Source organism: Pipra filicauda, unplaced genomic scaffold, assembly GCF_003945595.2.
Source record: "Pipra filicauda isolate LSUMZ 115617 unplaced genomic scaffold, ASM394559v2 scaffold184_size3518187_pilon, whole genome shotgun sequence".
Classification (NCBI taxonomy): Eukaryota; Metazoa; Chordata; class Aves; order Passeriformes; family Pipridae; genus Pipra; species Pipra filicauda.
Window position 1 is genome coordinate 2,626,528 of NW_024104292.1, and position 27,177 is coordinate 2,653,704.

Consider the following 27,177-nt stretch of genomic DNA (forward strand, 5'->3'; position numbering starts at 1 on the left):
GGGAGGGCGGTACGGCCCGGCCCGGCATGGCCGCCGCCGGCGGGGACAGCGGGAACAGCGGGACGGGGCCCCGGGAGCGCGCGATGGCCGGCGCCGGCGAGGAGGGGGAGAGCGGCGAGGAGAACATCCTGTACGACCTGCTGGTCAACACCGAGTGGCCTCTGGAGACGGAGGTGCAGGTGCGTGTGGCCGCGGCGCGGCCGCGGGCGGGGGAGGGGACCGGCCACGTCGGCGCGGGCGGGGACGCGCCCCGGGGGCTGCGCGGCCCTGGGGGCGCGCTGGGACCTCCGGGGGCGTGACTGACGGGCACCAAAGGTGTCCCCGCAGTCGTTCTGCTCTTGTCGTACTTTCTTGTCACTTAATTCCCACCCTGGTTTGTGCTTCTGGGGGTGCCCTGAATTATTTCTTGTTCATTGAACACGTATGTCAGGTTTTACTGTTGAGCTGATACGAGGGAAGCTGTGGTGAATGAAGTGCAGGTCTCATCTCCGGAAACTGCTGCACAGAGAGCTGTGGAAGCTGTCCTGGTAACAACAGCATCTTCATTGAATTTACCTTGCATGAGGAGAATTAGATCTCTCTCTGGACTTGTGTATCAGAATGGTTGCATCAGCATTTGCAGGAGTGGGCTAAAAGGCAAAAGTGTATCACTGTGTCTATACAAGGCACACAAATGGATGCCAAAGCTTAAGAACTCAGAAGATATTGCTCTTGTACTACAAGTTTTTAGTTGTGCTGTTCTTCTTAATGGGCCAGTGGAAAAGCTGAGAAGCACTTCCATCTTTCCTCTTTCATCTTTTCCCCTGCAGTGTGCTGAGCTAGCTGCCTCTATGTCTGCTCTTGTCTGGTTTGGACATAGAGGATGCAAAGAATGTGGCTTTCTTTCTTTCTTATAGTGGCTTTCAAGTCCACTGAAGCAACCGAAGTTGTTAGTGTATTTCGCACCAGAAGTCATTTATGGAAGTATTTTAACAAAGTTTTATGCTTAATGAGAACATCTGAACAGAAAAGATGCGAAAACATCACAGGTGGAAGAATTTACTTGTTAATAATTACTAGAGTCATGCTCATAACAATAGGGTTTTGGTTATCAGAAAGATTTTTTTTTCCCCCCGATCTGTAAATCCTCAATTGCAGCAACATATACGGATGTTTGGAAAGAACGATTGCAGTGTTACCAATTACTAACTTAATAGGTTGTTCACCAAGGTGAACAAGGTGCACTTTCTTTAACTGCGTTTTGAGAAATGGTAAATTGTCCTCGTTTCTTGTAATACATGAAAGCAATTTACCTGTCTGCAAACCGTGAGGAGGACTTAGGTGTGATGGCACCAGACTGTGGTTCCTCAACTGCATTAAGGGGGCACATTTCTGACAAGTATCCTTTTTCTTTTGCTACCAGTAGTATTCTTGAAGTTGTATGGTAGGTTGATTAAAGAACTGAATAATCTGAGTAACAATTGTGTTGTTTCATCTCCTTTTGTTGACTAGTCCGTCTAGTACTCATGTGGGTGCTAAGAGGGATGTGAATATTGTGTCATTCAAAGCTGAGTGAAGTGTGACACATCTCTTCATTGGCAGCTTCTGGGGATGCCAGTTTAAAGTGATTGTGTAACCCAGTCTGAGAGTCCTTATGTGCCCTGGTAGTCAGAATTTCTAAGCATTGTATATTCTGCTTGTCAGCTTCAGCAAATGGTATTGACTATTTTAAACTTGATTTTTCTTGCCTATTTATTTTATTTTCAAGATAATATCTATTTTGAATGGCAGAAATAGGAAGGCTTGAAAATATTATGCTATGTGCTTTGTTTGGATTTACATTCTTAAGAACTGGTAGTAGCCAAGGACACTTCTGATAGTCTTTTTACCTTTTTAGTGGGAAATTGATTTTACACTGACAGTCATAGGCAAACAGATGATTTTGTCAGTATGAGTTAGATTTTGCCCTAAGATGTCGTAACTATGATTTTACTTAGGTGATTTTGACTTTCCTTTTGGAACATCTTTCCTTTTGTATCCCTTTCAATCCTGGTTTATTCACACTTTTCAGAAAAAGTCACAGAACACTTCCTACCTTGTAGAACTGAATGTCTTGGAATGAATGAGGTGAGAAATAGTAGAAGGGGAAAGGAAGTTGAATACTGCACTGGGAAATGAAATTAAATGTCTTCCTATGCAGTAATCTAGGCTACAAAGCAAGACCTTAAACTTTCACAGATCTCTATTGGCTTTGTTTTATTTTTCTGTTACCTCATTTGGGATGATTCATTTTTAATTTCAGAGCACTGAGTACTTATATCTCTAATTATGACTGTTGGAAGATGCGTCCTGCAATGAGGACGTAAAGTCATTTTAAATTCAAGATGCTGATAAAACTGGCATGGATTTCTTAGGTTCGACCCCCAAATTAGCTGTGATTTTAGTTCTTGTTAGTGTTGCCATTCACCTGTATTGAATTTAACAATAAGAGTTTCTTCTCGTAGGGTTGGGAAGAAGACAGGGGGATATAACAGTTATTTGTGAAGGAAACATGCAAGGGACTGACTGTGGCAGAGGAGAGAGTGGTGTGGAAATCAAGCGTCTATATTCAGTATAGTGAGGTGATTGTATATAATGTACTGTTTGAGAACCCCGAAGAAATGTGTAACGAGAATAAAAGTAATTACTGAATAGTTAATCAGTGAAAAAAGTGAATGAGGCAGTGTCAGTGGACAATTTTGCAAGGGAGGACTCATGAAATCATTTGTGGAAATAAAGGCTGATTGAACTTTTCCTTTTCTCCAGTCTATATTTCCATATGTATCACTTGGCTCTGGGAGGCTTTTTCATTGTAATCTAATGTTTTGAGACTTCCCCAACACACTCCCCTGCTCCACCCCCAGCAAGCTTGCAGGGTGTGCAAGAAAATCCAAAACTGAGTGTTTTGTCAGCAGGAAAGTACATTTTATTTCTGGAATGCTGTAGGAAGGGAGAAGTTGAAAGTGTTTTTCCAAACAGGAATGAATTAAAAAAGAAATATAGCAGATCTGGTAGTCATTGCTGTTGCTGATGTGATAAGAATATATTATAAAAAATAAAATTCAGATCTTCAGAGTATAATAGTAGATCAGTTTTTGAGGAGTTTAAGATGTATGGAATAGAAGCCTGTAGTTAAAACTCAGAAGTGTACACCTAAAATATTCAAAAAAATTCTAAAGAGATATAAGCAATTTTGGGAATGCTTTTACTGTGAACTTTTCTTAATCCAAAAACTTTAACAAGCTCTGCTTTTAAGGTCCCTAGGAAATTGCAGTTCTCCCTGAGGTACTAGGAGAGCTGTAATAAATAATTTATGCTCTCGCTTATTTTGCTGTAATACCTTGTTATTTCCTGAATGTGGAACATTACCTATTAGTACAGCCGTGTTTGCTTCTTACATGCTGTGAGATGACAGCCTGGTTATTTGAAAGACTATTTATGGATTGCAAACTTTGCGTACAAAACTAATCTTTACTTCAATAACTTAAAACTTGGGAGCCCACGTACTTTTTTTTTTTTTAATTTGAACATACTTCAAAATGTTGATAAATTTGTATGTCTTTCAGTGTTTGCTGCTCTATAACTTGGTGAGGTCTGAATATTTCAGTTATCAAGTGAAATCTACTCTATGTATTCTATACTGAAGGGAAGAGGAATTTCATTCATTACCTGCTCTAATGCTCAGCTTGTGATGCTCTAATATGTTCATTAGAAAAGTATAAGCATGACTGTTTATTTGAAGAGGTGTGTGTGATTCCTTCCTTATTGGTTATCTTTGTTATCTTCTCAGTGTCATATCTTTTTTCTGCTTTCTTACTGGCAAATAACTTTATCTCCTCATAGCTAAGAATATACATCCTGTGTTGTTTTCTATTCCTTTTTTCTGTGTTTGGTGAGGGCTTTCATTTATATATTGAATGTAGTTGTTCCTCTTTGCCTTAAGTAGAACAGGATTGCTGGTAAGGCTTTGTGAGATGGTGTGGAGTAGAGCAGCTGTGTTACCTAGTATAACTTGTTGTAAAAATAATTTTTCTTCAGAAAATCTTTGTTTTGCTTGATGTTTCTGAAACTTTCATGTGCAATCTTTATGTAGCTTAGCAATTAGATATTAGCATAATATGTTGAACACCAGGTACTTCGACTTCTGAGCATATCACTCTGGCATTAATTTGGGATAGAAGGAATAGTTTATAATACCTTACAGGAGAACATAATCAGAAGTCGATGTCTTTTCTTACTACTCAGATGGAGGCAAAGTTGAATCAATAGACAGTCTGTGGCACGTTTTTGTTTATTGCATCTTGGCATTTAAATTGTTTGACTTTATAGCCTGTTTTAGCTTATGAAGTGAAATTACTCACTATATGAAGACATGAGTAATAGAAAATACATAAGAAACTTGTAGGCTAGGAGGCAGATTTAATCCGTGAATCTGTGTATGAATGTTATATTTAAGTTAAAATGTGTGATATAGTCTCTGATCATTATTGTTATAATTGCAGCCAAGAGGCAACAGAAAACATGGTGCATCATTTATCATCACTAGAGCAATTACAGGTAAATATAACTTGTTCTTATGTTCATGACTTCCAAGAATGTGTGGATTACTTGTAAATTTTACAATTTCTGCCCTTTAGAGTGGCGATTGTAATGGAAATAGAGCGCAGGATATGTTTTCAGGAAGATGTTTTCTCATTGTCAGTATTACTTTTTTAGTCTTATGTCAATTTTGTGAGCTTTCTTGTCTCTATTAGTTTGTTGGGACTAATGTTCTAATGTCCTAACTAATAAACCATAACTTCTAAGAACTTAAACTCTGTGTTTTGCAAAATGTTGTTGAGTCTTTCCTTTTTTTTTCTCTACCGGCTCTTGCATGGGGCTGTTCACTTGTTAAGACAGTTCTATGCAATGTAATACAATCAAAATGTAAAATTTCCTTATAAACTAAGTGTTCAATGGCAGTAATTGAACTGCATTTTCATCTAGTAGGAATTTCTCTTAGGATTTCCAAGAATTCATAGTGATTTTTTTTTTCGATCTGACATTTGCATTTACTATAACATGAGAATTTCTGTAAGCCGGAGGGTGTTTTAAGACCACTAGAGATGTAATTTTTTCCTCTTTCCATTGTAGGTCCTGCATTATTTTTGCTTCGGTACCTCTGGTACAGGTAGGTTTGATGAGAATATTGCTTAATTTTTCTATTTGGGAATATTTTTATAGCCATCAAAATTTGATGGAACGTAATTCTTAATGAGAGGAAAGTTGAACACTTCTTTAGAATATTGTCCAAGCAATGCTTAGAATGGTCTCTTTTCATAAATTAAGTTGTAACCCCTTAAGTTACAGCTGAAGCCTATCTAGAAAAGAGCTAGTGTGTACTAGTTTGACTTTGTACTTTTACCGGAGGCGAAAGTCAACTTGCAGTTGAGATGTCATCTTTCTCCAAACACATATTTGTCCTCCCCACTCCCAACTGCTATATTGCAAGTGAAGCTGCTGTGGTTTTTCCTTTTTTTTTCTCTTAAGCCCTAAGGATGGCACAGCAGGGTTTGCTTCCTCTGGAGTAATAATTTTGATTTTTTTTTTCCTTGACAATTCAAACTGTCATACAAAAAGCTTGATAACTACTTGAGCAGCACTCGTGCCATTTATAAATTTTGGGTTCTGATTCAAAGAGTGATTAAGTGGTCCCAGAAATATATTGGGGTAAATAAAGTGTTTCTGAAGAATTTCAGCTGTGTGGTTTTACTACTCTGTTGGTGCACTTAGCAGGTTTGAAGATATCAGTTTTCCCGTTTAAAGGATATTCTGTTGGTTTTGAGATATATGAAAAGGGGTATTTATGTGGCTTCCTGTGAAACAATACTGTACTTGAATTTGGCAGGGAATGCTGTTTTCCCTATTGCTGGTATTCTGGTTTATTTTTATGCACCTACCTGCCCCCCTTTTTGGGTGGGGGAGGTGAAATTTTTGGGCGTCATACTGTCATGTAAGTCTAGTTATGAGGATTCAGTTGTAGACAGAATTAAATTATTTTTCTTCCCTCCCTCCAGTAGTCATTTAAAGTCTAATTTCAAGCTTTTATAATTGTTTCTAGTTGCTATTTTCATGTATTTAATAAAAGTGTTTGAGAGGGAGCTCAGGAGGCCTCTAGTTTAAAGTCCTGTTAAAAGCAGAACATTAAATTCAGATTGGGTTCAATAGGGCTCTGTCCAGCTAGGTCTTGAAAAGGTTAAAGGGTGGACATCCCAAAGACTCTCTGATCTGTTCTAGTGCCTGTCTGTCTTCATGGTGAAGTAAGCCCTTCCTTATGTCGATTTGGAACCTGGTTTAGATTCATAGAGACATTTAGGTTGGAAAGGACCTTTACAATCTTGGAGCCTAACTGTTAACGCAGCACTGCCAAGTCCTCCAAAGGGTTGATCATAGTTTCTTGTGTTCCTGCCATGCACCTCAGTTGCTCCCATCTTCATGGTAACTTCCTAGGTATCAGGCAGCTGCTGTTTGGTCTCCCTGAAGCCTTCCCTTCTCCAGGCTAAACACGTACAATTCCCTCGGTATCTCCTTGTAGGGCAAGTGCTCCAGTCCCCTAACCCTCTTTGGGGGCCCTCCTGTTTACCGGTGTTCTTCGTTTGATGGGTGTCCCAAAACTGGCTGATGATCAGAGTATAAAGAGTGATGAGTAAATGATTGTTTCCCTTAATATGTGGTTTTGTTCTGTTAATACAAACAAGGCTGTTGTTACCCTTTGTTGTTGGCAGGGTGCAGTGTTGATTCATGTTCAGTTGCTAAAACCACATAGGTGATTGATGGTTGCCTTAAAGCTAAATTATCTGGTTTGTATATCTCAGGTACTGCTTTTGTTAGGTGTAGGTTCTGATTTAGTCTAATGTTTTTGGTATTTCAGCCCTGCAAAATTTTCTCTGCCCACTGGACTGGTTCGTCTCGTTAGTAAGCAGATCAACTGGCACCTTGTCCTTGCCAGGTAACCAGCTCTCATGCTTTTCCATTTTTTTATGGTAGTGAATGTATTAATGCTTCTTCTTCTCTCCCCGCCATCCCTGCTGGTAACCATGCTCGGTTAATATTGTGCTGAGGTCATGTTATTCTTTTTGGTCAAGAAAAATACCGGAGGCTTTCACAGGTAGCTCTGTGAAAGAAAGCTCAATGTGCTGACTAAGGGGCTCCCACCTGCTTCCTTTCAGTTAATGCACCTCTGCTCGGGTCTGAATGTCTGTCTGGCTTTTGAGGTGAAGTTATTTGCAGTGCAGTTGTTCTCAAACTCAAGTCCTGAATTCGGTTGGTTAAAGACTTGACAGGATATGTAATTTTAAAATAAGTAATTTGTATTTGTGGAAAGTGAATGCATACCCTCAAGACTTGTCTGCTATTGCGTGTACAGAGAAGTGGGAGTTCCAGTGCTAGAACCAGCTGTTCTGCAGTAATTTTAGCAACATCAGTAAGGTCGCTGGCATTTAAAAATAAGCATAAATATATGAAGAAAAATGGTTCAGTGACTTGAAGGTAGTATGGAAGGTTTTAGTTTATGTTGTGTGTTAGGTACAAAGACAGGAGACCTGCTCCTAAGTAGACTACATAACTTACTGAAGTATGATAGTTGTTTATTCCAGATAAAGCAATACATAGTTTTGGATGTCGCTGTTGTAAAATTATCCATAAGCAGCATCTGATTCTGATCTCAATTGTAATGAGATTTTAGACATTGTTTCTATTTTCTAAGTGCTACTAGAAAAGAATGTCAGATAGATTTCAGTGACTTGAAGGGAATCTCATAGAACTGATATCTTCTTTCTAGTAAAAAATTGATATTTCCCAATTTGTTTTGATTTATGAAAGAGGCAATTTATATCTAACCTAGCAGAAAAGCCCCTAGGACTGATGCACATTCTGTAAGGAATGGACTTAAAATGAACTTTCAAACCTGTATTTTCTCTTTCAGCAATGGTAAATTGTTGGCAGTTGTTCAAGACCAATGTGTAGAAATCAGGTAATTTAGTGTTATCTATTGCTTCATGAACACAGTTGTGGAGTCCTCAGAAAGTGTTTCTAGTCATTTACTAAATGTACTTTTAAATATTTTTCTGCATTTTGCAGTGTTATATATTGTGAAAGTTATCCATGGAATAATCATAAAAGCAGAAACCTTCTGTTTGTCTTAGTTCTCAGCAATTCCACATTAAAAAAAAAAACAACCAAAACAACACAACCCCTCCTTTATCCCCCAGTTATAAATGTTATAGGTAGCTGTATGTAAGTATCTCTCTCTCCCTCTCTCTCCATTTCAAGATGTGAAAGAAAAACAATCAAGATGCTCTGAAATACTCAACACAAATCACGGTCTTTTTAACCTTTGCCTTTCTGTCCCCTCTAGAAATTCTCTCCTAACAAATGGGACAAGGAGCCAGTATTCTTCTCTGTAGAGTAGCTGGCGTGTATAATACTTCACCTTATTTTACAAGTAGTGTGGATTGCCATCAAGACTGATGCTTTCCCTTCTGCTCTCTAACAAGAAGCTCTCCTTTGCTAGTTCAAGAGCACATTTAGCTGTAGAACAGATCTTGATTGAGTGTGTTTACTTGCTTCACAAAAATCCATTTGCTAGAAGGTCAGACCTTCTATTTATATGTAAAAGAAGCAAGTGTATGAAAATTGTTCAATCAAAAGTGGTGTGAATACCATAAATGTCAGCTTACAGACTATAAAATAAATCTTGTTTCTTTGTATTAATGTAACTATATTCTTGCATTGTTTCTAAAATTGTAACCTAAAGAATACTGACTAGGTTTTTTTTTCTAAAGTTATATGAAGCGCTGAAATGTTGCTATCCTATTTTGAACAGCATTACAAATAAATGAGGGATGTTAGTACTTATGCAGTGGGAGGAGGACGTCTAAAATACTAGTATTAGTTACTGTAGCTGCCTAAGGGCGAAAGCTACTATCTGCTTTTTGACCAAGTAGTTAAGGTGTGCAGGCCTTTGAATTGAATATTTTTCTAGTGTTCTGTTTATTATGGAAAGTTGGATAGTGTCTTTTCATATTTAAATTCATATGAGTCTTTTTTTTTCTGCAGGTCTGCAAAAGATGAATTTGTATCCATCATTGGAAAATGTCAAGGTATGGCAATCTCTATGTGCTTACTTAGTGTCATCATTTTTTGTTATTCATGCATTGCTAAATGGTGATGTTGGTTTAGTTTAATGATAATGTTGTAACTTCTTAAAAACTATTGCGAAGAATCTCGTAATAGTTTTGCTTTGTGACTAGCTCCATTACCCTCCCTCTGCCTCTGCTTTTTGTGATGATTAACATATGAAAGAAACCTGAATCTGAAATGAAATGATAGTTAAAATTAGTGGGTTTAGGAGACATAACGGGTGACTTTTCTTTTTTGACCCTCCTTTGAAATAAGCTTGTAATGCAGGTAGACACCCGGCCTTTTTTTGATGCAACTGACTTTTTGTTCTTTTTAAGGGATTATATTTATATTTCACTTTTATTAATAACTTTATTCCTTTTTCACAGTGCCAAAGGATCCCAACCCTCAGTGGAGGAGAGTGGCATGGAGTCATGACTGTACGTTACTTGCTTATGCTGAAAGCACTGGAACAGTCAGAGTGTTTGACCTGATGGGTAGTGAGCTTTTGGTCATTTCACCGGTATGTGCTCTCTTGGATTAAATATTGATATAGTGGAACTTTTTTTAAGGGTCATGCATAATTTCCACTCTTGGACCTTTCTAAAGTCATGACTTATATTGCTATAAATGTTTACACTGCAAATACAATGCAGAAACGGACCATAAAAAGTTTAACTATAATATATCCATCATATGATCAACAGAAGACGTGTAGCCCTTAAAACAGCACAGAGGGCGTTTTACATCTGTCTTGGAATTGTGGTAGATCTGCAAGTACATTGGATAGTGAAAATATAGAATCACCTAATTAGTGTGTGTGCAAATAATTACAATTAGTAGTAATAGATCTGCATTTCATATACAGAGTCAATTATAAATCCAGAAATATTGCTGCTAGAGCAACATGAGGAATTTTTTTGCTTGGTATGATAGTAGATAACTGCTGTCAACAGGCCCCACATAATATATTTCCTATTTTGTATGTTCAAAGGTTGTATTAAACTGATTTGTGAAGGTGAATGAAATGTATTTCCTTAGTATATTGTCTTTGCAGAATTTATAGTAGTAAGATTTCTTTAAAAGAAAGATAAAAGGAGGTGTATTTTGTTACTAATACAAACTATAAAGCGTTTTATTATTTTAATACAATATAATAAATTATATATAGTAACAAAGACACTTTTTTTAAAATCTCCTTTCTCTCTCAATGTCTGTCTTCATTTTTGGGTAAAGACAGCAAGTTTTCCAGGAGATCTGAGTTATGCTATTGCTGGATTGATCTTTCTAGAATACAAAGCAAGTGCTCAATGGTCAGCTGAACTGCTCGTTGTTAATTATCGTGGAGAACTGAGAAGTTATCTTGTAAGGTAAGCATACATTTTGACTTAGTTTAAGAAGGTGCAGTGAACTTCAAAGGAATTCTTTCTACTCTTTCTAGAAAATAAATCTGAAATAATCCATGTTTTTTTTTTTTTCCCTGCATACATAGTGTTGGAACAAATCAGAGCTTTCAAGAAAGTCATAGTTTCAACTTTAGCAGCCATTACACCCATGGTATTACAACCGTCATTTATCATCCTGGTCACAGGTAAGTGCTCTCTGCTACCTGACAGTGATATGTAAATGATGAACAAAAGTGGCAAAATAAGCATTGAAGTGTGTTGGATATAGAGGGGGAGAAAACCCCCCTATTTTAAAATTGGTGTTTAGTGCATCAGTAATAAGTCATGTCTCTTTCTACCTATGAAAGAAGACTTAGTTGATTTCACTTGAATAATTAGGTAATGAAAGTCAAGGTCTGTCCTTTCTGTCTGAGTACCTTGCATAAGCAGCATGCATTTTGTAGAATATTAGGAGTAGCTTCAAAAGACATTTCTGAGTGTGGTGGGGGTAAAGGCTGATATGTGTTTGGTTGGAGTTTTTTTTTTCTTGTTTGTTTATTTGTTTCAATTTGTAATTGACTGCTGGACTAGTTGGCCACCCCATTTTCCCTAGTGTTCTGACTGGAACTGCCAGGCTTCTGTATTTGGAGTTGTCCTGTGATGTATTTTCTCTACTAATAAGCTGTTGGTTACAGAAACAAGACTTGAAAGGTGGCCTAATTGACTGCCTGCTCTTGAACCCAATGTAGTTGGAATAGGTACCGGTTAGCCTACTACTTATGCTAAAAATGTGCCTATTTTTTTAATATCAACTTTCTATATAGCAAGATAAATTCAGCAACTCTTTTTCCTACTTCTTTTCAGTTGTAGGGACTAAACTTCATTATAGATATTTTTCTTCTATTACATCTACTAGGATTGAACCCATTAGTGCAGTACGTTATTTCACTGTTTAGTTTTAAATGGAAATTAGGCTTTGTTATGGAATACCAGAAGAAGCTCACTGTTAAAAACTTGTTCTTATTGTTCAGTGTTAAGTGAATTTTAAGTGTCCTGTCCTATCTATCTCGGGAAAAAAGATTATTGTTAATGAGATGTAATGTTCTTCTAGCTTTTTATTTTGAGAGATTAATTTTCCTTATGATTCCTTCTTGCTACTTAATTCATATCTAATAATTTCACATAATTAATATTCAGTATACTAAATGTATAGTTTTGATGTAGTAAGTGAGGATTATGGAGCTTTGGTAGCACTACCTGACCAGACAACAGAAACGACTCATTGTTTCCTTTGATCAGACCAGAGTTAATGGTTCTGACACCATTTCCAAAGTTATCTTTTCTGGTCCTAATATTAGGAAGTAGATTGCTGGAACAGTAAGTGTTGCAAAGAATGTTGGGTAATATTCAAAGAAGAGTCAAGTAGTTACTCTGATGTTATTATAGATGGTTATGCTTGCTTTTAATTTTTGTGACTTTTTGAGTAAATGACGTCAGAACTGTTAAACTCTTATAATGGATGAATCCATTAGCAAGAAAATATGTAGCAAAGCAGTTGTCAAGCAAATAGTATGGACATTGCTTTGTGTGTGCTAGTGACAACTTCTTGCCATAGAGATTTAGAAGAAACGGAAAAATTGCAATAATGTCAAGTTTTGTTTTCTTTCTTTCCTCCCACCTTGAAGAGAGTGATATCTTTGTTTTTCGTACTATTCTTGTAAGATCTTAAGTTAATGTTTTTAAAACTTGATATTAGTATGAAGTAAAAGAACAAGAGACAGTGCTGGGTTTGTGCTTAGAACATTGGTCATTAAAATTGTCTTTTTACGGAAGCTTATTGTTGGCATAGCTCTTTTTGTTGTCCATGTTGCAGATTTTCTAGGGAGAGAAATGACCTTTCCTTACATGGAGAAATGTGGTTCTATCTGCTGCTGACCTAATAAGTTTTTGTAATGTGTGTGGCATACACATTCAGGAATTACTTGTTTTTACCAGGAAATATTATGACTCATTCCATGAAAATAAAACTAGTCAGATGGAGTCCCCTGTGATTGTAGTATCTCCTGCTATATGCAGGAGATATAAGCCAGTTAACTGGCTTAGTAAAGTTGAAAAATTGGTGCTTGAAAGAATGCACATTTGGATGGAATGGATCGAAAGCAAGAGAACTGATGTTTTGCCCTTCATATAGGCAAGTACTTTCTGTTTTGAATTTAATCTGTGGTAGAAAACTCCTAAATTTGACATTGGAGAACTCTAAATTCATGATCAGAGTCTCTTGCTGAAATTTTCTTGTTAACCAAAAAAAAAAACCCAGAAAGAGTTGAAGGCAGGCACTTTAAAAATGTGCATTAAATAAAATGGTAGATATATAGGGACACCTGAAAGTTTTCATATTCAATAATGTGAACTTTGATCACTTAGCATAAGTTCAACTTTGTCAATTTGTGCTTTCCTGCATTTCATTCAGCCTCAGATGGTGAAGTTACACTGGACTATCTTTACTGCTTGTAAGGCTTGACTTACTGCACTTTGTATTACTGTGTATTTACGCATTACCCATTACAGAGCAATAAAAGAGCACTTAAGAATTTAATGCACTTAATTTTTTCAACTAGATGTATGGTAATTGCAAAGAGAATATATCAGTAGGGAATGTATCTGAAGCAAGAGTTTTGGGGAAAAGTCTAATAATGAATTTCACTGTTGTTAAAATGTGTTACATACCTTAATTTAGATACCAAATGTTGGTGTCCTCTTGTGATGCAGTCTTCATCTAGGATGGAATTTATGGTGCACTTTAGTTGACAAAACTTTAATGTCTGCTTCAGTGTGAACTCTTTGTGAGCTCTAATGTAAGTTTCAACAACTGCTTGAATATCTTAATCTGGAACTGAATGTCTTACCTCAGGGTTATCCATAGTAAGACTGCTAGAGAAAATGTTTGATGTTAAAGCCTAAAGTTTGCGATGAAGGCCTTGTGATGAAAGAGTTGAAGGGTTTCAGATTTAGTTGAAATTTTTTTGTTGTACCAAAATTGATGAATGAAGAATGGCATATCAAGTTTTTCTTGGATGCCTGACTTGAAGTTGTTGTTCTCAAGACCAGTGTTAACTGGTTATCTTCAACCCTACTTTGTAGCAACCTGTAGAATAGAGTGCACCTGAGGTACTGCAGTCATTTTTTAAGACTGAAGGAACCCCATGAAATCATCTAATCCATTCCCTTCACTGCAGGATCAGCTGGAGCAGGTTGCTTGGACCCATGTCTCAGCAGTTCAAGACCTGCACATCTGTATCCTCCCTTGAGAGTGTGGTCTGTGTCAAGGCCTCTGATGTGCTGGAGGAGCTGCTCCAGAGAGTGCTGGGGACTGAGCCTGGCAGTGCATCACCACAATTGTGCGGAACATGTACAGAGACAGGTTCTGGTCATCATTTTCTGCAAAGTGCTGCACAAAATGCTACAGACATTGTCTGCTCTCTAGGCACTTATTGATCTCTACAATCCCCTGAAAGGAGGTTGTAGCCAGGTGGGGATTTGCCTCTTCTCCCAGGCAGCTAGCAACAGGACAAGAGGATGTGGTCTTAAGCTGCACCAAGGCAGGTTTAGGTTGGACATGAGGAGGAATTTCTTCTCAGAAGGAATGATTAGACATTGGAATGGGCTGCCCAGGGAGGTTGTGGAGTCTCTGTCCCTGGAGTTGGTCTAGTTGGCGTGGTGGTGTTCAGTCATAGGTTGCACTTGATGATCTCAGAGGTCTTTTCCAACCTAATTGATTTTGTTATTCCTCTGTGGTTTGTGAATAGCATGAGACCTGGGAATATTCAATAAATTTTACTGTCCTCTTAAAGAGGATTAAATGGGGAAGGAAATTTTCTTCCTGGACTTTTTTTTTTTCTTTTTTTTCTTTCATTGGACTTTTGTGGGAAAAGTTTTGAAATGCACTCAGGGCAGAGCTGAGCTGTATGAGTGGCAGCCCCTAGGGAGCAGAGCACTTCAGGAGTGATGCAGCCTTGGAAAAGGGATAATGGAGCATTCCCAGGTCTGAGCTCTGGGCTCTTACAGTTGCACCTTTTTTGCAGATACTTTACCTTTTGCTGGGTTATTCGTTAAAATGATGCTTCCAAACAAACTTAGACACATATTCTCAAAGTTTTCATCAAAATAGTCATTAGTTAAATATAGAACTGCTTGTTAATAAGGTGGAAGGGCTTCAAGGGAAAATACTTTGATACAGTTTAATGTCAATCAGCAATAATTATAAGAGTTATGTCAGAGTTTTTAAAATGCCATCTACTGTGTGTAACAAAATTATTACATGTATAATCAGTAGAGTGGCTTTAGAAAACAGAATCAACAAATCTTGATGCTTTCAGTTCCTCAGTGAAAGAGAAGTAGCTTTTATGCCACATCTGAATAAATGGAAACCTAATGCTTGAACAGAATGATCAGAACTTTTCATAGGCTTAAGCTATAATTTTTTATAGTTTTGATGGTAAGGCAGAAACTCAGACTTGTAGACAAACTCACTTTATTTTAGATGTTGGGAATTATGACTTATCTGGAAAGCTACAGAAGAGAATGGATAGGTATAAATGCCACAAATAACAACTGACACTCAAATAATATTTAAATACTTTTAGATTTCAGGGTATTTATCCACAGACAAAGGTTATTGAGGCTCTTAACTGTCTTAGTATACTTAGTCTTTTTGTTGCTGCAAGCAGACTGCTCTAGACTTAAGACTATGAGAAAAAATGTGGCAGTATATGAAACCATAATATACCTTTATATATTTTACAGACTTCTCCTTGTAGGAGGCTGTGAAACAGATGAAGATGGAGTATCTAAAGCAGCTGGTTGTGGGATATCTGCTTGGAGAATTCTCTCAGGTTCTCCCCATTACAAACAGGTCACTAGTTACGAGGATGACGTTAGAATAGTAAGTATTTGTCCTCATTTTACTGGATGAATATTGTCACTGCCAGAATTATCTGACTGGACGTTCAATATGTCTCTTTTTGAAAGAAGAATTTAATACAGTTGTTGCTATTTTCTAAGGTACGATGTGAATATCTTAAGTAGTTATCTTTTCCCGCCCTGTATCTGTCTGTTTTTGCTTTTTCTGTAGTATGATTTGAAATTTAAGTTCTTGATTATCACTTGGGGTTTTAAAACCCAAAACAACAAGAAAGAACAAAAATATTGCAACACGGAAATGTGTGAACTCCTCAGTTGTACACTGGGATATGTCTTTGGAAAAAACCTCCAGTTTGTCCTTTTATTACTTTAGAAGAAAAGACAGCATGCCTGAAATAAATGTTTCAGTTTAACTCTGACTCTAGATTTCTTTTGCTTCTAGTAGAAGTAAATGTTTGATTTAGTAACAACTTGGTTATACTGAAATCAATTCACAATATACCAGTTTAAATTCCAGTATTTAGTCTTATGTAGGCATTGCTTAGTATTATAAGGGAGCTGCTAATTTAATTGCAAATGAGTAGTGGTTTCCTGTGACATGTTACATACCTAATGAAGTGGACGACATTACACAAACTGGATTTTATTATCCTTGCGTTATTTTGAAGTGGGCAGTTTTATGGAAATTTAAAGAATCCTGCACAGTTGTTTTAGTATTTGAGATATGACTTAATTTTTGGTGCATAAAACAATGTATGTGATTGTCTTTCATTGAATGATTTGTTTCTGTTTTTACAGACACAGAGAAGAGGATTATTAAGGATTATGAATTTAAGATTTTACAGCAGACGGGGAACAGAACAGGTATTAAGATCTAGGTCTACCTCAGAAATGTATTTTACTAACATAATTGTCCATTAATGACTATCTGAGAAACTGACTAAAAGTAGGTTTTACTTTATGCAACTTAACACTGTGAAATTAAAGCTAAAAGTTTGTTCTTTTTGATTAAATGGAGAAGCATGCTATTTATTTGGCTTTCTTAAAAATCCAATTAGTTCATCTGCTGAAGCTTGAATCATTGGATTTCAGGAATAGGTCTAGAGATGTAGATTCAATATTAAATGTAAACTTATTCAAAAAGGAAGGTATAAGAAACCACGTGGTTATTTGTTAATGAATGTAATAATCATATCATGTTAGATGTGTTACATATTCTACAAGAAGAAAGTAGATTGTGATAAGTTTCTCAAATATATGCCCAGGAGGGAAGTAAGGAATAAACCCCAGCCTTCTGCACTACCCCACTCCCACTAGAAAACAACAAAACCCCCTCACCTTACAGCCCAAAATTTTCATACAATGTGGGGAAGAAAAAATGGGTGGATTCAAACTAATCATTCATGGCTTAAATAGGGCAGACACAAAGACTTGATTTTTTCTAGTCTGAGATACTAAGGAAACATTTTGCTAAGTAACTTCAAAAGTTTATTAAGGGTCAGACTTCTACTACTGGGATGCATGTGAACCTAATAAAACTGCTGATGAGAATCAACTTGTTCTTAACAAAACCTGGGTATGGATTTTGTATTCTCTCCCCTGAGTGAGTGGGTGTTAGAATGTCACACTGAGGTGTAGGTATGTGCTTTCTGTATTTCTAAGGCTTTGTACACAGTGCTCATGGCTTTCTTGTATATACCCTAGGAGCTGCCCATGCACCACTGCACCACCTTCTCTTACCTCTTGTCTACTAATCGTGTGTAGCCTTTGATTGATTCCTCTTTCTATTCCCCTTTCCCTTCTTGTAAAAAAAATTTTTTCCCCTTCTTTTTCTTTACAAAGAAAAACCAGTAAAGAATGTGTCTACCACCTTCAACTTGTGTCCTCCTGAGAGGAAAAATGCTTGATTGGAAGTTATATGGACTTAGGAAATGACCTTAATAGATCTTTTGGGATGTTTAGGTGACTGGTTAAAAGAAGTTGCATGCTTGATTGGAAGGGGAAAATAAATCTTTCTGAATCTCTCTCAAGGGTGGAATGGAAAAGATTTTATTTCCTTCACTGAAAATATAAAAGAGAAAGCTGAAGTAAAGTTTTTTTACTGAAAAGCTTGTACTGAGTGTAGCTATACTAAACTTCAACTTCATTGCACTTGCCAGTACTAAATTAACAAAGAAAAGCAGAGACTGTTATTCATCCTTGAATGTTTTGATCCAATTTCAGAGATTATGGCTTAAATATGTGAGATATAGTTTGTATTCTCAGTGGCAAATTAACACCAGGGTTAAAATATGGCAGGCACAGCAACTGGAGGACTTGTGTATTAGAACTAGCTATACTGGTATTGGATTCTTAGTGTTCCTACCTTAAGTGACACTTAGAAAATGTTAGGTGCCAACCTGCTGATGTTTTCAAAATCTTATTTTGAAGTTCCCTTAAGTTGTCAAGCTGTTTGCAGAGGCAGCATTGCCTGCTTTGCCAAAAGACTCATTAATTTTTATAGATAAGAGTGTGTGGGCGGTAAATTTGAGTGTGTTAATATCTAAAGCTAACAGCAAGAGAGTAATTACTGACTACTAAGTAAACATTTACCTGTTTTTAAGATCTGGGATTTATACCACTATCAGTTATCTGAACAGGTTATGTATTTTGGCTCTATGTTTCTAAGTCCTTTAACAGTCTTTTGTTCTTTATGCATGCAAATTGATCCGTAAAGAGAGAATTACCATTGTAGGCATGTACAATTCCTGGGCAAACCACAGTTGAAAATACAGTACTCTGGCTTCTTAAGAATATAATCAGAGAATACTTAGGAAGTTTTTCTAATATAAATAATGCTTAACTGATTAAAAAAACCCCTTAATGCTTCCCTTTTCAATTAAAAACACACTTTAGGCTTGAATTTAAGCAGTGCTCTCAATAGCTGCAAACCACTGTACAACAGTGAGCAGATTCCTCGATTGTCAGTTTTCTGTGACATAAAGATGTAACTTAGAAAGCCTAAGAAATAAAAGTAATAAAAAAACCCAACCCCAAAATAACATATCTACCTGAAAAGAATGTTTGTATCTTCAAATGATACCTACTACTAATGTTCTGTAGAAATACCATTAAAACTTCTTAATTGATGGAGGTCATTTAACATTTTTGTACTTCATTTATGTTGGGGTATTTTCCAAGAGGGGAAGTGTCGGCTTAAAAACTGGTTGGACAGTTTTAACATTACTGTAGGTGAATCTTTATTAGGAAGTTTTTAAAAATGAACTAACAAAATGGAATTTTATAAACAATGTAATTTTGGAGAATCTGCACTTTGCTGTCTTTCAGTGAAGATTAGACTATCTAAGAACCTAATGATCTTTCTGAAAACATAGTAGTTGTGGTGGGAGCGGGGGGAATAAATATAAAATGTATTTTCAGAAATTATTATTCATTGCTACCATAGCAGTGGTGCTAAATTTGACTTTAAAATTTGAGCGCATATTTAGAGGGTCTTGTGGAAATAGCATATAGATTTGGTTGTAGTTGTGTGGGATTTCGTGAATCCTTAAGGAAATATTTTGTTAGAAGTATGTTTTGCCTCTTAGGGTATCCAGAGCTGAAGGAAAACTGTATCCAGGAGCATTTTTGTAGCCTTGATGAAGTTTACTTACAGATGTTGAATTATTTCATCTGTATGGACTTAATCTGATACTTGCTGTGTTGCTGCTTAGTCTGTTGTTACTCAAGAGATTCCTAAATTCTGATTCAGTGTCCTGAAATGAACGATGTCCTGAAATGCTCCTCCAAGATCTCTCCACATGTGTATTTCTTGTATCTCCTTTTCTTTTTCTTTTAAATTTAAATATTTGGTTTGTAATAATGCCTACCCACTAGTTTGCTCCCAGGGAGGAAAAGCTGTACTGAACTGTGTTCTGGTAACAGTCTTCCTTGGGTGGACCTGAGAGACAGGACAGTAGAAAACTGAAGCTGCTGAAGGTTTTTTCTGTACAGAGAATGATGAGCAATTTTCCCTCCAAGTAGCTCTGCATTACTGTCAGGGACTTTGTCCTAGGAATGCCACACTTCCAGGTTTTATTTGCTGTATAACAACGTGATGCAGAAGTTCACATTCCTAAAGATTTGTTCATGTTAAGGGACTTTTCTTCCTTTATATGGGTTGTTTTTACTCTTCCATGCCACAATGGATATTTCACCTTTATTCTTCTAGAGTAGGGGGTTTTTTTATTTATAATTTAGGGCATGTCAAATTTTCAGGATGAAAGATAGTACAAATTTCTCCCCTAAAATAGAAAAAAATATTTTTGGAGGAATTTTTTTGAGTATTCCTTGGTGTGTATTTTTGTTTACTTTGACATAATGTTTGGCAGGATGGAGTTTTCAAGATGAATCTTTCTCCTGATGGAGCTCTTTTGGCAGCTATTCATTTCTCAGGAAAACTGACAATCTGGTCTATTCCATCTCTCAGACAACAAGGAGAATGGGACCAAACTGATCAGGTAAGAAGGATCTACATGTTTAAAAACTTGAGATATATGTATTAATCTTCTGGAGATGTGTTTTCATAGGGAGATGAGAGTAGTTCAGATAACTGTGCCTTAGCTACATTCTAGCTTTCCAGTCAATTCCATGTTTTTCAAGAGCTCTGTATTTACTTCTGTAACAATCTTTTATGTTTTAACCATCAACCATAAACTTGAAAAATTAAGAAAAAGAACCAATTATGTTGCAATGAATTTTTCATGAGGCCTTTTTGGTGCCAAGTAGATAACACTGTTAGAAGAAGATTGAAGTGCTATTATAAAATAGAAGTGGAGGCTAACAGGTAACTTTATTTGAATGGTTGAAACCAAATTATGCTGGATGTCTTATGTGTTCTTCTATGCCTCCCTCAAAATTTATCTTACCTTCTGCCAGATAACACTCTAGAATAGTTTATTAATCAATTTGTATTAAGTAATTTGCTTTCTGCAGGAATTGTTTGCAAAACTAAGTAGAGAAAGTTATGTTAGGAATTGCTCAGACACTGGCAAACTTTTGTGTAACTAGCGTGAGTTTAAATACTGGGAATTGAAAATTAATTAGTTTTCACAGAAAATTCTAAATAACCAATACACTCTCTGAGTAAAGATTAAACTTTATTTTAATGAGGAAATGTAGTTTGAAAAGTGACAAAACTGAAATGATGCACACTAGTATGTGAAGTATTCTGGTTTTCCTCCCATTAATTTCTTGACTAATCGATCATAGACTCACACAGCATATGCTGAGTTGAAAGGGACCCATAAGGATCATCGAGTCCAACCCTTAGTCTTGCACAGGACCATCCCGGACAGTCACTCCATGTACCTGAGACTATCATCCAAATGCTTCTTAAACTCTGTCAGGCTTGCTGCTGTGACCACTTCCCTGGGGAGACTGTTCCAGCACCCAAACACCCTCTGGTGAAGAACCTTTTTCTAATATCCAACCTTAACCTCCCCTGACACAACTTCAGGCCATTCCCTCAAGTTCTGTCACTGGTCACCAGAGAGAAGAGATCAGTGTCTGCCTTCCCTCTTCCCCTCACGAGGAAGTTGCAGACTGCGATGTCTCCCCTCAGTCTCCTCCAGGCTGAACAGACCAAGTGACCTCAACCACTCCTCATATGGCTTCTCCTCAAGGCCCTTCACCATCTCCATTGCCTTCCTTTGGATGCTCTCTAAGAGCTTAGTGTCTTGTCTTCTATTGTGGTGCCCAAAACTGCACAAAATATGCCAGGTGAGGCTACCCCAATGCAGAGCAGAGCAGGACAATCCCCTCCCTTGACCAACTCATGATGCTTTGCTTGATGCCCCCAGGACATGGTTGGCCCTCCTGGCTGCCAGGGCACAAAATTTTGCCCGTGCCAAGATTTTCCTTCTTGCAGAGGGTGGGATTTGAACATGCACCTGCAGAGCACAAGGGATTCCCTAAGCCACTGAAAGACTTTTCACTTTGAGCACTGTGTGTTATGTTCTAAACCTACAAGACATGAACCAACATCAGTTCCAAGTAGGGTAATGAAATGAGATCGAAATGTAATTTCAAGCTTATTTAGAAAAGTATTTTAGAAAAACATCAACATAAGGGAAAAAAACTCTCAAAAAATTTCTGCTGTAGTACTGGGAAAAGTGTTGTGTGTGTATATATGCATATCCATCTGTCTCTGTTTTTAATGTACACTTTAGACAGATTTGCTCAAGGATACTCAGTGAGTTGTTGTATTTTTTAGCAATAAAGAATATGTATTCTGAAGGAGTATTTGGGACTTTAATTCAGTGAGGATGATATAAAGAATATTCAGTAACTGTTCTCAGAATTATTTTTGTAGGTGAAACTGGTGTGCAAATATAATGTATATTTTAATAATATGTGCGATTCCTATGTAATCGTCACCCAAACATATTTGTGAAATTAGTTCTAGAGGGGACTCATCTTTACTTTCAATTAGTACTCTCTTCTTTCTACTGAAAAATTAAGTCTAAAAACCACTTTCTGCTTGACCCAAGCCTACTTTGGTTGTCTAAGCTGTATAATGTACCCATATTTCCACTGTGTTGCACTTAGGGGCAGGATTTCTGTCATCTCTATTGGTGTAGTTCCCATGTGTTCTCATATTGTTTTAACTAAACAAAGTTAAAACAACAACACTGCAACATAATTCTAAACATTGCAGCACATCATTAAGTAATACTGCTTCTTTTCTTGCAGTAGTCTTGAAAGGGGCTTTATAATTAAGAAAATAACCAGAGAAAATACTTGCCGTACTGTTCTGGACTGGTACACAGGACCACTACCCAGAGCAAACAGGAGGACTGTTTTGGAGATACTTTTGTATGCCTGCAGTCCTATGTATAGACAGGAAAAGCAAACACTTGGCTTTCGATTGCTGGAGAGCCCTTATTTCAAAAATCTTTAGGGTATTATTTTTGTTTAATGCTGACCAGGCTAGGTCTTGTGGCACTCTTGTTTTCTAATATGGTGTTTTAGGAATCCAGAAGTCTATTTTGGCTTGGGTTTTTTTTTTTTCTTTTTTTTTAATTGTCTGGAGAAATGTACAATGATGCTACAGGAGCTGCATGTTTATGTTCAGGAAGAGTTTGAATTTATATGGAGCATTTTTATTGAAAAATGAGTGCGTCTGCAATAGTGTAAATAAACAGATTCTGTATTAGAAAGACTTACTTGCATATAATCCTTTTTTTTCTCATAATTTTTTTTTTTTTTAGCCAGGCTATAATGAGCTCAACCCAGACTGGAAACTCTCTAGTGAAAAAAGAAAGAAAATAAAAGGTATGCAGTACAGTTAGATCATTATTTTATACCATTGTGTAGATAAAAATAGTAATACAAATATACAAAGACCTGAAATGGCTTAATTAAATCTCAGTCAGAATGGTCACTAAAATTGTATGTATGATCTGAATTTGTGGTATGGCATAGCTAAATGAGTGTTACAATAGGGGTTTTTTAAGTTCTGTCTTAGGAATGCTTTTGTAGCCATAACTATGATGATGTTTCAGTTAGTACAGGATTTCATTTTTTCTTTCTGTGAATGTCTAATAAATCTTGGAAGGTAATGTAATTTAAAGATACTGGCTTAAAATTCTAAAACCAAAGGGCTTTGTTTCCTCTGACTGGATTTGCCTCACGTCAGTCTATTGTTTTCCAAAAATTCAGACCACTGCGTGCCGCCATTTAGCAGCTGGTTATTGCATGGCTGTTCCAAGAGTGCAGAGATCAATAGCAATTCCATGATCCATTTGCTACTGCTTGTATGCATCTATATTATTAAAAGATCCCTGTTTCTTTGTACTATTTTTCTTGGTGATTCTGTCTTCGGGTTAATTCATCTGACCTTCTTGGGTAGGCTGCTGACTAAGCACAAGTAGAAAAGTGGGAAGCTGACCTGCTTCTCAGTGCTGCTTGGCGAAATATTGTTTTCATCTGAGAAGTGGGAAGTGACATGTAGTGAACAAATTGAGCCAACTCTCTGATGAATGTTTTGTCCCAACATCCAGTTACCACAATCAAGTTTTGCAGATGCCACAGTTTCCATCTTCTAGACTTTTTTGTTTATTTGGTTTGTTAGTTTAATCTTCCTAACAACTTCATCTTGTAGGCTGTTTTAGGAGCCTTGTTCATAGTTGTCACTTGTCCTCAAAAGCAGTGTAGCCTTTTCTGATTTTCATTAGTATTAGGTTTGTTGACAGGTCAAGGATGGCCTGATAGGTATTGAAGTAGGTCTTTATCAAATATCTAAAATTTGTCATATTTTGTACAAGTAAATCAGATTACTGTGAATTCTTTTTCTAAATAAATTATATATATTACATCTTTAAGTGATTTTTTTCTTCTCAGCAGCTTTATTTAACACAGAACTGATTTAGTAAAATGTAGTTGATATAAAATACAAACTTAGTGAATCAAGGTTGTACATATAATAGTAAATGTCTGTTAAATTAGGCCATATCTCTTAGTAATGAAAGTCTTTTCTGTTCTTATCTAGAGTTTAAAGTGATCTTTCTTTCTATGGTGCATTCTTATTTGTTTTAGATAAAGAATCCTATTACCCATTGATAGATGTAAATTGGTGGGCAGATAATTCTGTCATCTTGGCTCGATGCTCTGGTGCATTGACTGTGTCATCAGTCAAGACGTTAAGAAACTTACTGGGAAAGTCATGTGAATGGTTTGAGAGTTCTCCTCAGGTCACTTCAGCTCATGATGGAGGATTTCTCAGTCTGGAGGTGAGGAATGTGCACAAGCAGATACCTTTTTGGAATGCAGTACAATAGTTTGCTTTTTTGTATGTAATTCTAAGAGGGGCTGTGGTTATAAAAAGAAGTTGTTATTAGTAATAGAACAAGTGGTTCTTTTTCCTTATCTCTAGATAGGCATTGTAGGGAAATTCTGAACTTGCTACAACTTAACTGTTGTAATAAAAACTTGATTGTCAAATAACTTCTGGAGAATAGAGGCAAAAATCTTAGAAGGTTGAGTTGCAATGAGAGAAATCTTGCAGCACGAGGCAGTTTGTGTTGACAGTTTTCGCTGCTTTGTTAGTGCACTTGAAGAACACTGCAAACATTCCTCTTCCATTTTGAAAGACATGCCTCTTACAGAGGGAGTATATAAACGATACTTTTTTTGTTTATCTTTAGTAGGATTCCAGGAAGGAGTAGAATATAGTAAAGTTAATAAAATAAATTTTCTTCAAAACTAAGAAAATTACTCTTTTCTAAAGCTTACACTGAAATAGGTATTAAACATCTTAAAGAAAAATTTAAAATAATATTGGAATCAGACTATCTCAGTACATACCAAAGCTTGTGTGTATGTTTTTGGAAAGGTGTATTATTCTGGAGATAATATACTGCCAGTAACTAGCATATTGCAGCCCAAATATGTAGTCTGAGATTACATGGAGCAGAAGACCTTGCTTTGAATAGCTGGAAGTTGAAAACACTCCTGAGTACTGCATTAAGCTATAGAACAGTGTACAAAGATGTCTCCATAGTTCTGTCCTCTCTGGGGTGGTGCAGGACATTTAGGGTAATAGCAGGTTATTATAAAGGCTTTGCTACTTCAGTAGGTAAGGGATGGAGCCTCAGATCCAGGAGCCAGATGCAGTCAAGGTTTGTGGAGCATGTTAAGCAAACTGATATATAAAGGGTGTAAAGGAGAAGGGGAAGGAGGATGTTGGTTCTGACATTTGGAGTATTGGAAGTGGAGATGTATTCAGTCCTCACCAAACTAGTTCAAGTGTACTAGGTGAATGCTTCTCGTTCGTATTTTCTGTGCAGTGTGAGATAAAACTTGTTCCAAAAAGATTACGCTTGGAGAGCAGGCCTGGTGATGAAGATGAGGGAGAAGATGACTCTGACTCAGATGATGAAACTTCTGCTAAGGACAGATACTTCAGCTACCTGAAGCAAGGCCTGTACTTTGTGACAGAAATGGAACGATTTGCTCCTCCACGTAAACGACCACGTACTATTACAAAAAATTTCCGTCTTGTCAGTTTGAGATCCACGACTCCAGAGGAACTGTACCAGAGAAAAGTAAGTATAGCAGGAAAGGTCCTATATCTCTTAATCAACTTTATTTAGAAAGACCTTTTTACTTTTCTTTTATTTCCTGCTATGTTAACAGACTATTTCTAAGAGTCTCTTAATTGACAGTGTACTGTGTCACCTAATCAAAGGGATCATTGCTTAAAACTAGCATTATAATAATTGAAATTAGATGATGTTTGGAAGTCACTGAGAGACACTATGCATTATTGGCTTGGCCAGACTTGGAGCTGTACTCCTGTCAGTGTTTACAAATAGTGAAAAACCTGTCAAATGTATTGAATGAAATCAGTTTAGCTTGTTACTGGCCCGGGAACAGGTTAACTTTCACTCTGATGTGAATGTTTTCCATTTTTTTTTAGGCATACATACAAGTTAGGGCTGTGACTCACACTTACTGAAGAGATACTTCTTCATCCTTATGGTTGTTGTAGAGACTGCTTTGTCAAGGCCATTTCAGTTGTTCTCATGGTAAACCAGCCCACTCTAGTTGTTAAAGTTTCCAGGGAGTGCTGATGTCATACGGATACCCAAATAATTTCATCCTTCTTTTTGAGGGAAAATCTCTGATTTTCTAGCAGTGTCCATCAGATTTGAGTCTTACTTATCTGTATCCTGTACCAGTCTATTTCCTACCTGCTTAAGCATGCCCACAGTAATTATCCCTCTGCTTGTTTCAACATAGGGAATTAACTGATTGTTTAATATGGAAATCAGATGACTTTCATTTTCATGTGTTTGCTTTTTAGATCGATAATGAAGAATATGGGGAAGCTTTGTCTTTAGCTCAAACATATGGCCTTGATTCTGATCTTGTGTACCAAAGACAGTGGAGGAAGTCGGCTGTTAATGTTGCTTCCATTCAAGACTATTTGGTGGGTTTGTTGTTTATGACCTCTAGGCTTTCTTATCAGAGTGACTGTGTTATCTTCACAGCAATTGAATTCTCAATTGTGTTCTAATTTATGCAGTGTAAATTGGTGGCAGTTTGGAGAACTGTCCTGCAAGTTCTAGTATCATGTGAAAGAGAGCAATCTTGTTAATTTAACTGAAGACCTGATCTGGAAACCTTGAAAGTCTGTCTTTTGGAATATCTTCTAACTTCCATTCATAGCAGTATGCTTTCTCTAGTGTGATCTCTTCCCCCACATGCAACAGTAGATTGCTGCCTGGCAAATGACAAATAATAACTGGAAATATAAAGCGTTTAAATAACTTCTAAATATTTTAGAGAATGATTTGGGAAGGTGAAGTTGGTATCAGTAGCTATGTAGCAAAGTCTGATTAATAACATTTACAGTGAACTCTGCTACCTGTAACTGGAGCTTTTCAGTAGAATCCAACATGGGGGTTTTTTGTCTTGGAAGGAAGACTTCTAACTCAGCAGACAAGTGGTGTCAAAGTCGCACAACCTAATGGTGCTATAGGAAAAAGAATTCCAAGAGAACAAGAGATATATAAGCTCATTTTTGTTTTTTCAAGTCAGATATTAATTGAATGTCAAAATAAGATTTTTACAAGTAGTCATTTTTTGTGTGGTCTGTAATGTCTACTGGAGATCATTAGATAAGGGCAATGTATTTTGTAAGGCTGGTGTC

The 27,177-nt window shown here is 36.8% G+C and overlaps 1 protein-coding gene across 1 annotated transcript in view; it reads left to right on the forward strand.

The window, feature by feature from the left end:
* The first annotated feature begins 26 nt into the window (after positions 1-26).
* NBAS (NBAS subunit of NRZ tethering complex) overlaps positions 27-27,177 on the forward strand; it is a 169,247-nt gene continuing 142,096 nt past the window's right edge. The window contains exons 1-16 of the mRNA XM_027750754.2: positions 27-179; positions 4,521-4,575; positions 5,152-5,188; positions 6,929-7,006; positions 7,982-8,029; positions 9,115-9,158; positions 9,567-9,700; positions 10,414-10,547; positions 10,670-10,768; positions 15,366-15,504; positions 16,281-16,346; positions 19,853-19,981; positions 22,733-22,796; positions 24,060-24,253; positions 25,310-25,567; positions 26,329-26,454. Of these exons, the coding sequence (XP_027606555.2) occupies positions 27-179; positions 4,521-4,575; positions 5,152-5,188; positions 6,929-7,006; positions 7,982-8,029; positions 9,115-9,158; positions 9,567-9,700; positions 10,414-10,547; positions 10,670-10,768; positions 15,366-15,504; positions 16,281-16,346; positions 19,853-19,981; positions 22,733-22,796; positions 24,060-24,253; positions 25,310-25,567; positions 26,329-26,454 (1,758 nt within the window). The remainder of the gene's footprint in view (positions 180-4,520; positions 4,576-5,151; positions 5,189-6,928; positions 7,007-7,981; positions 8,030-9,114; positions 9,159-9,566; positions 9,701-10,413; positions 10,548-10,669; positions 10,769-15,365; positions 15,505-16,280; positions 16,347-19,852; positions 19,982-22,732; positions 22,797-24,059; positions 24,254-25,309; positions 25,568-26,328; positions 26,455-27,177) is intronic.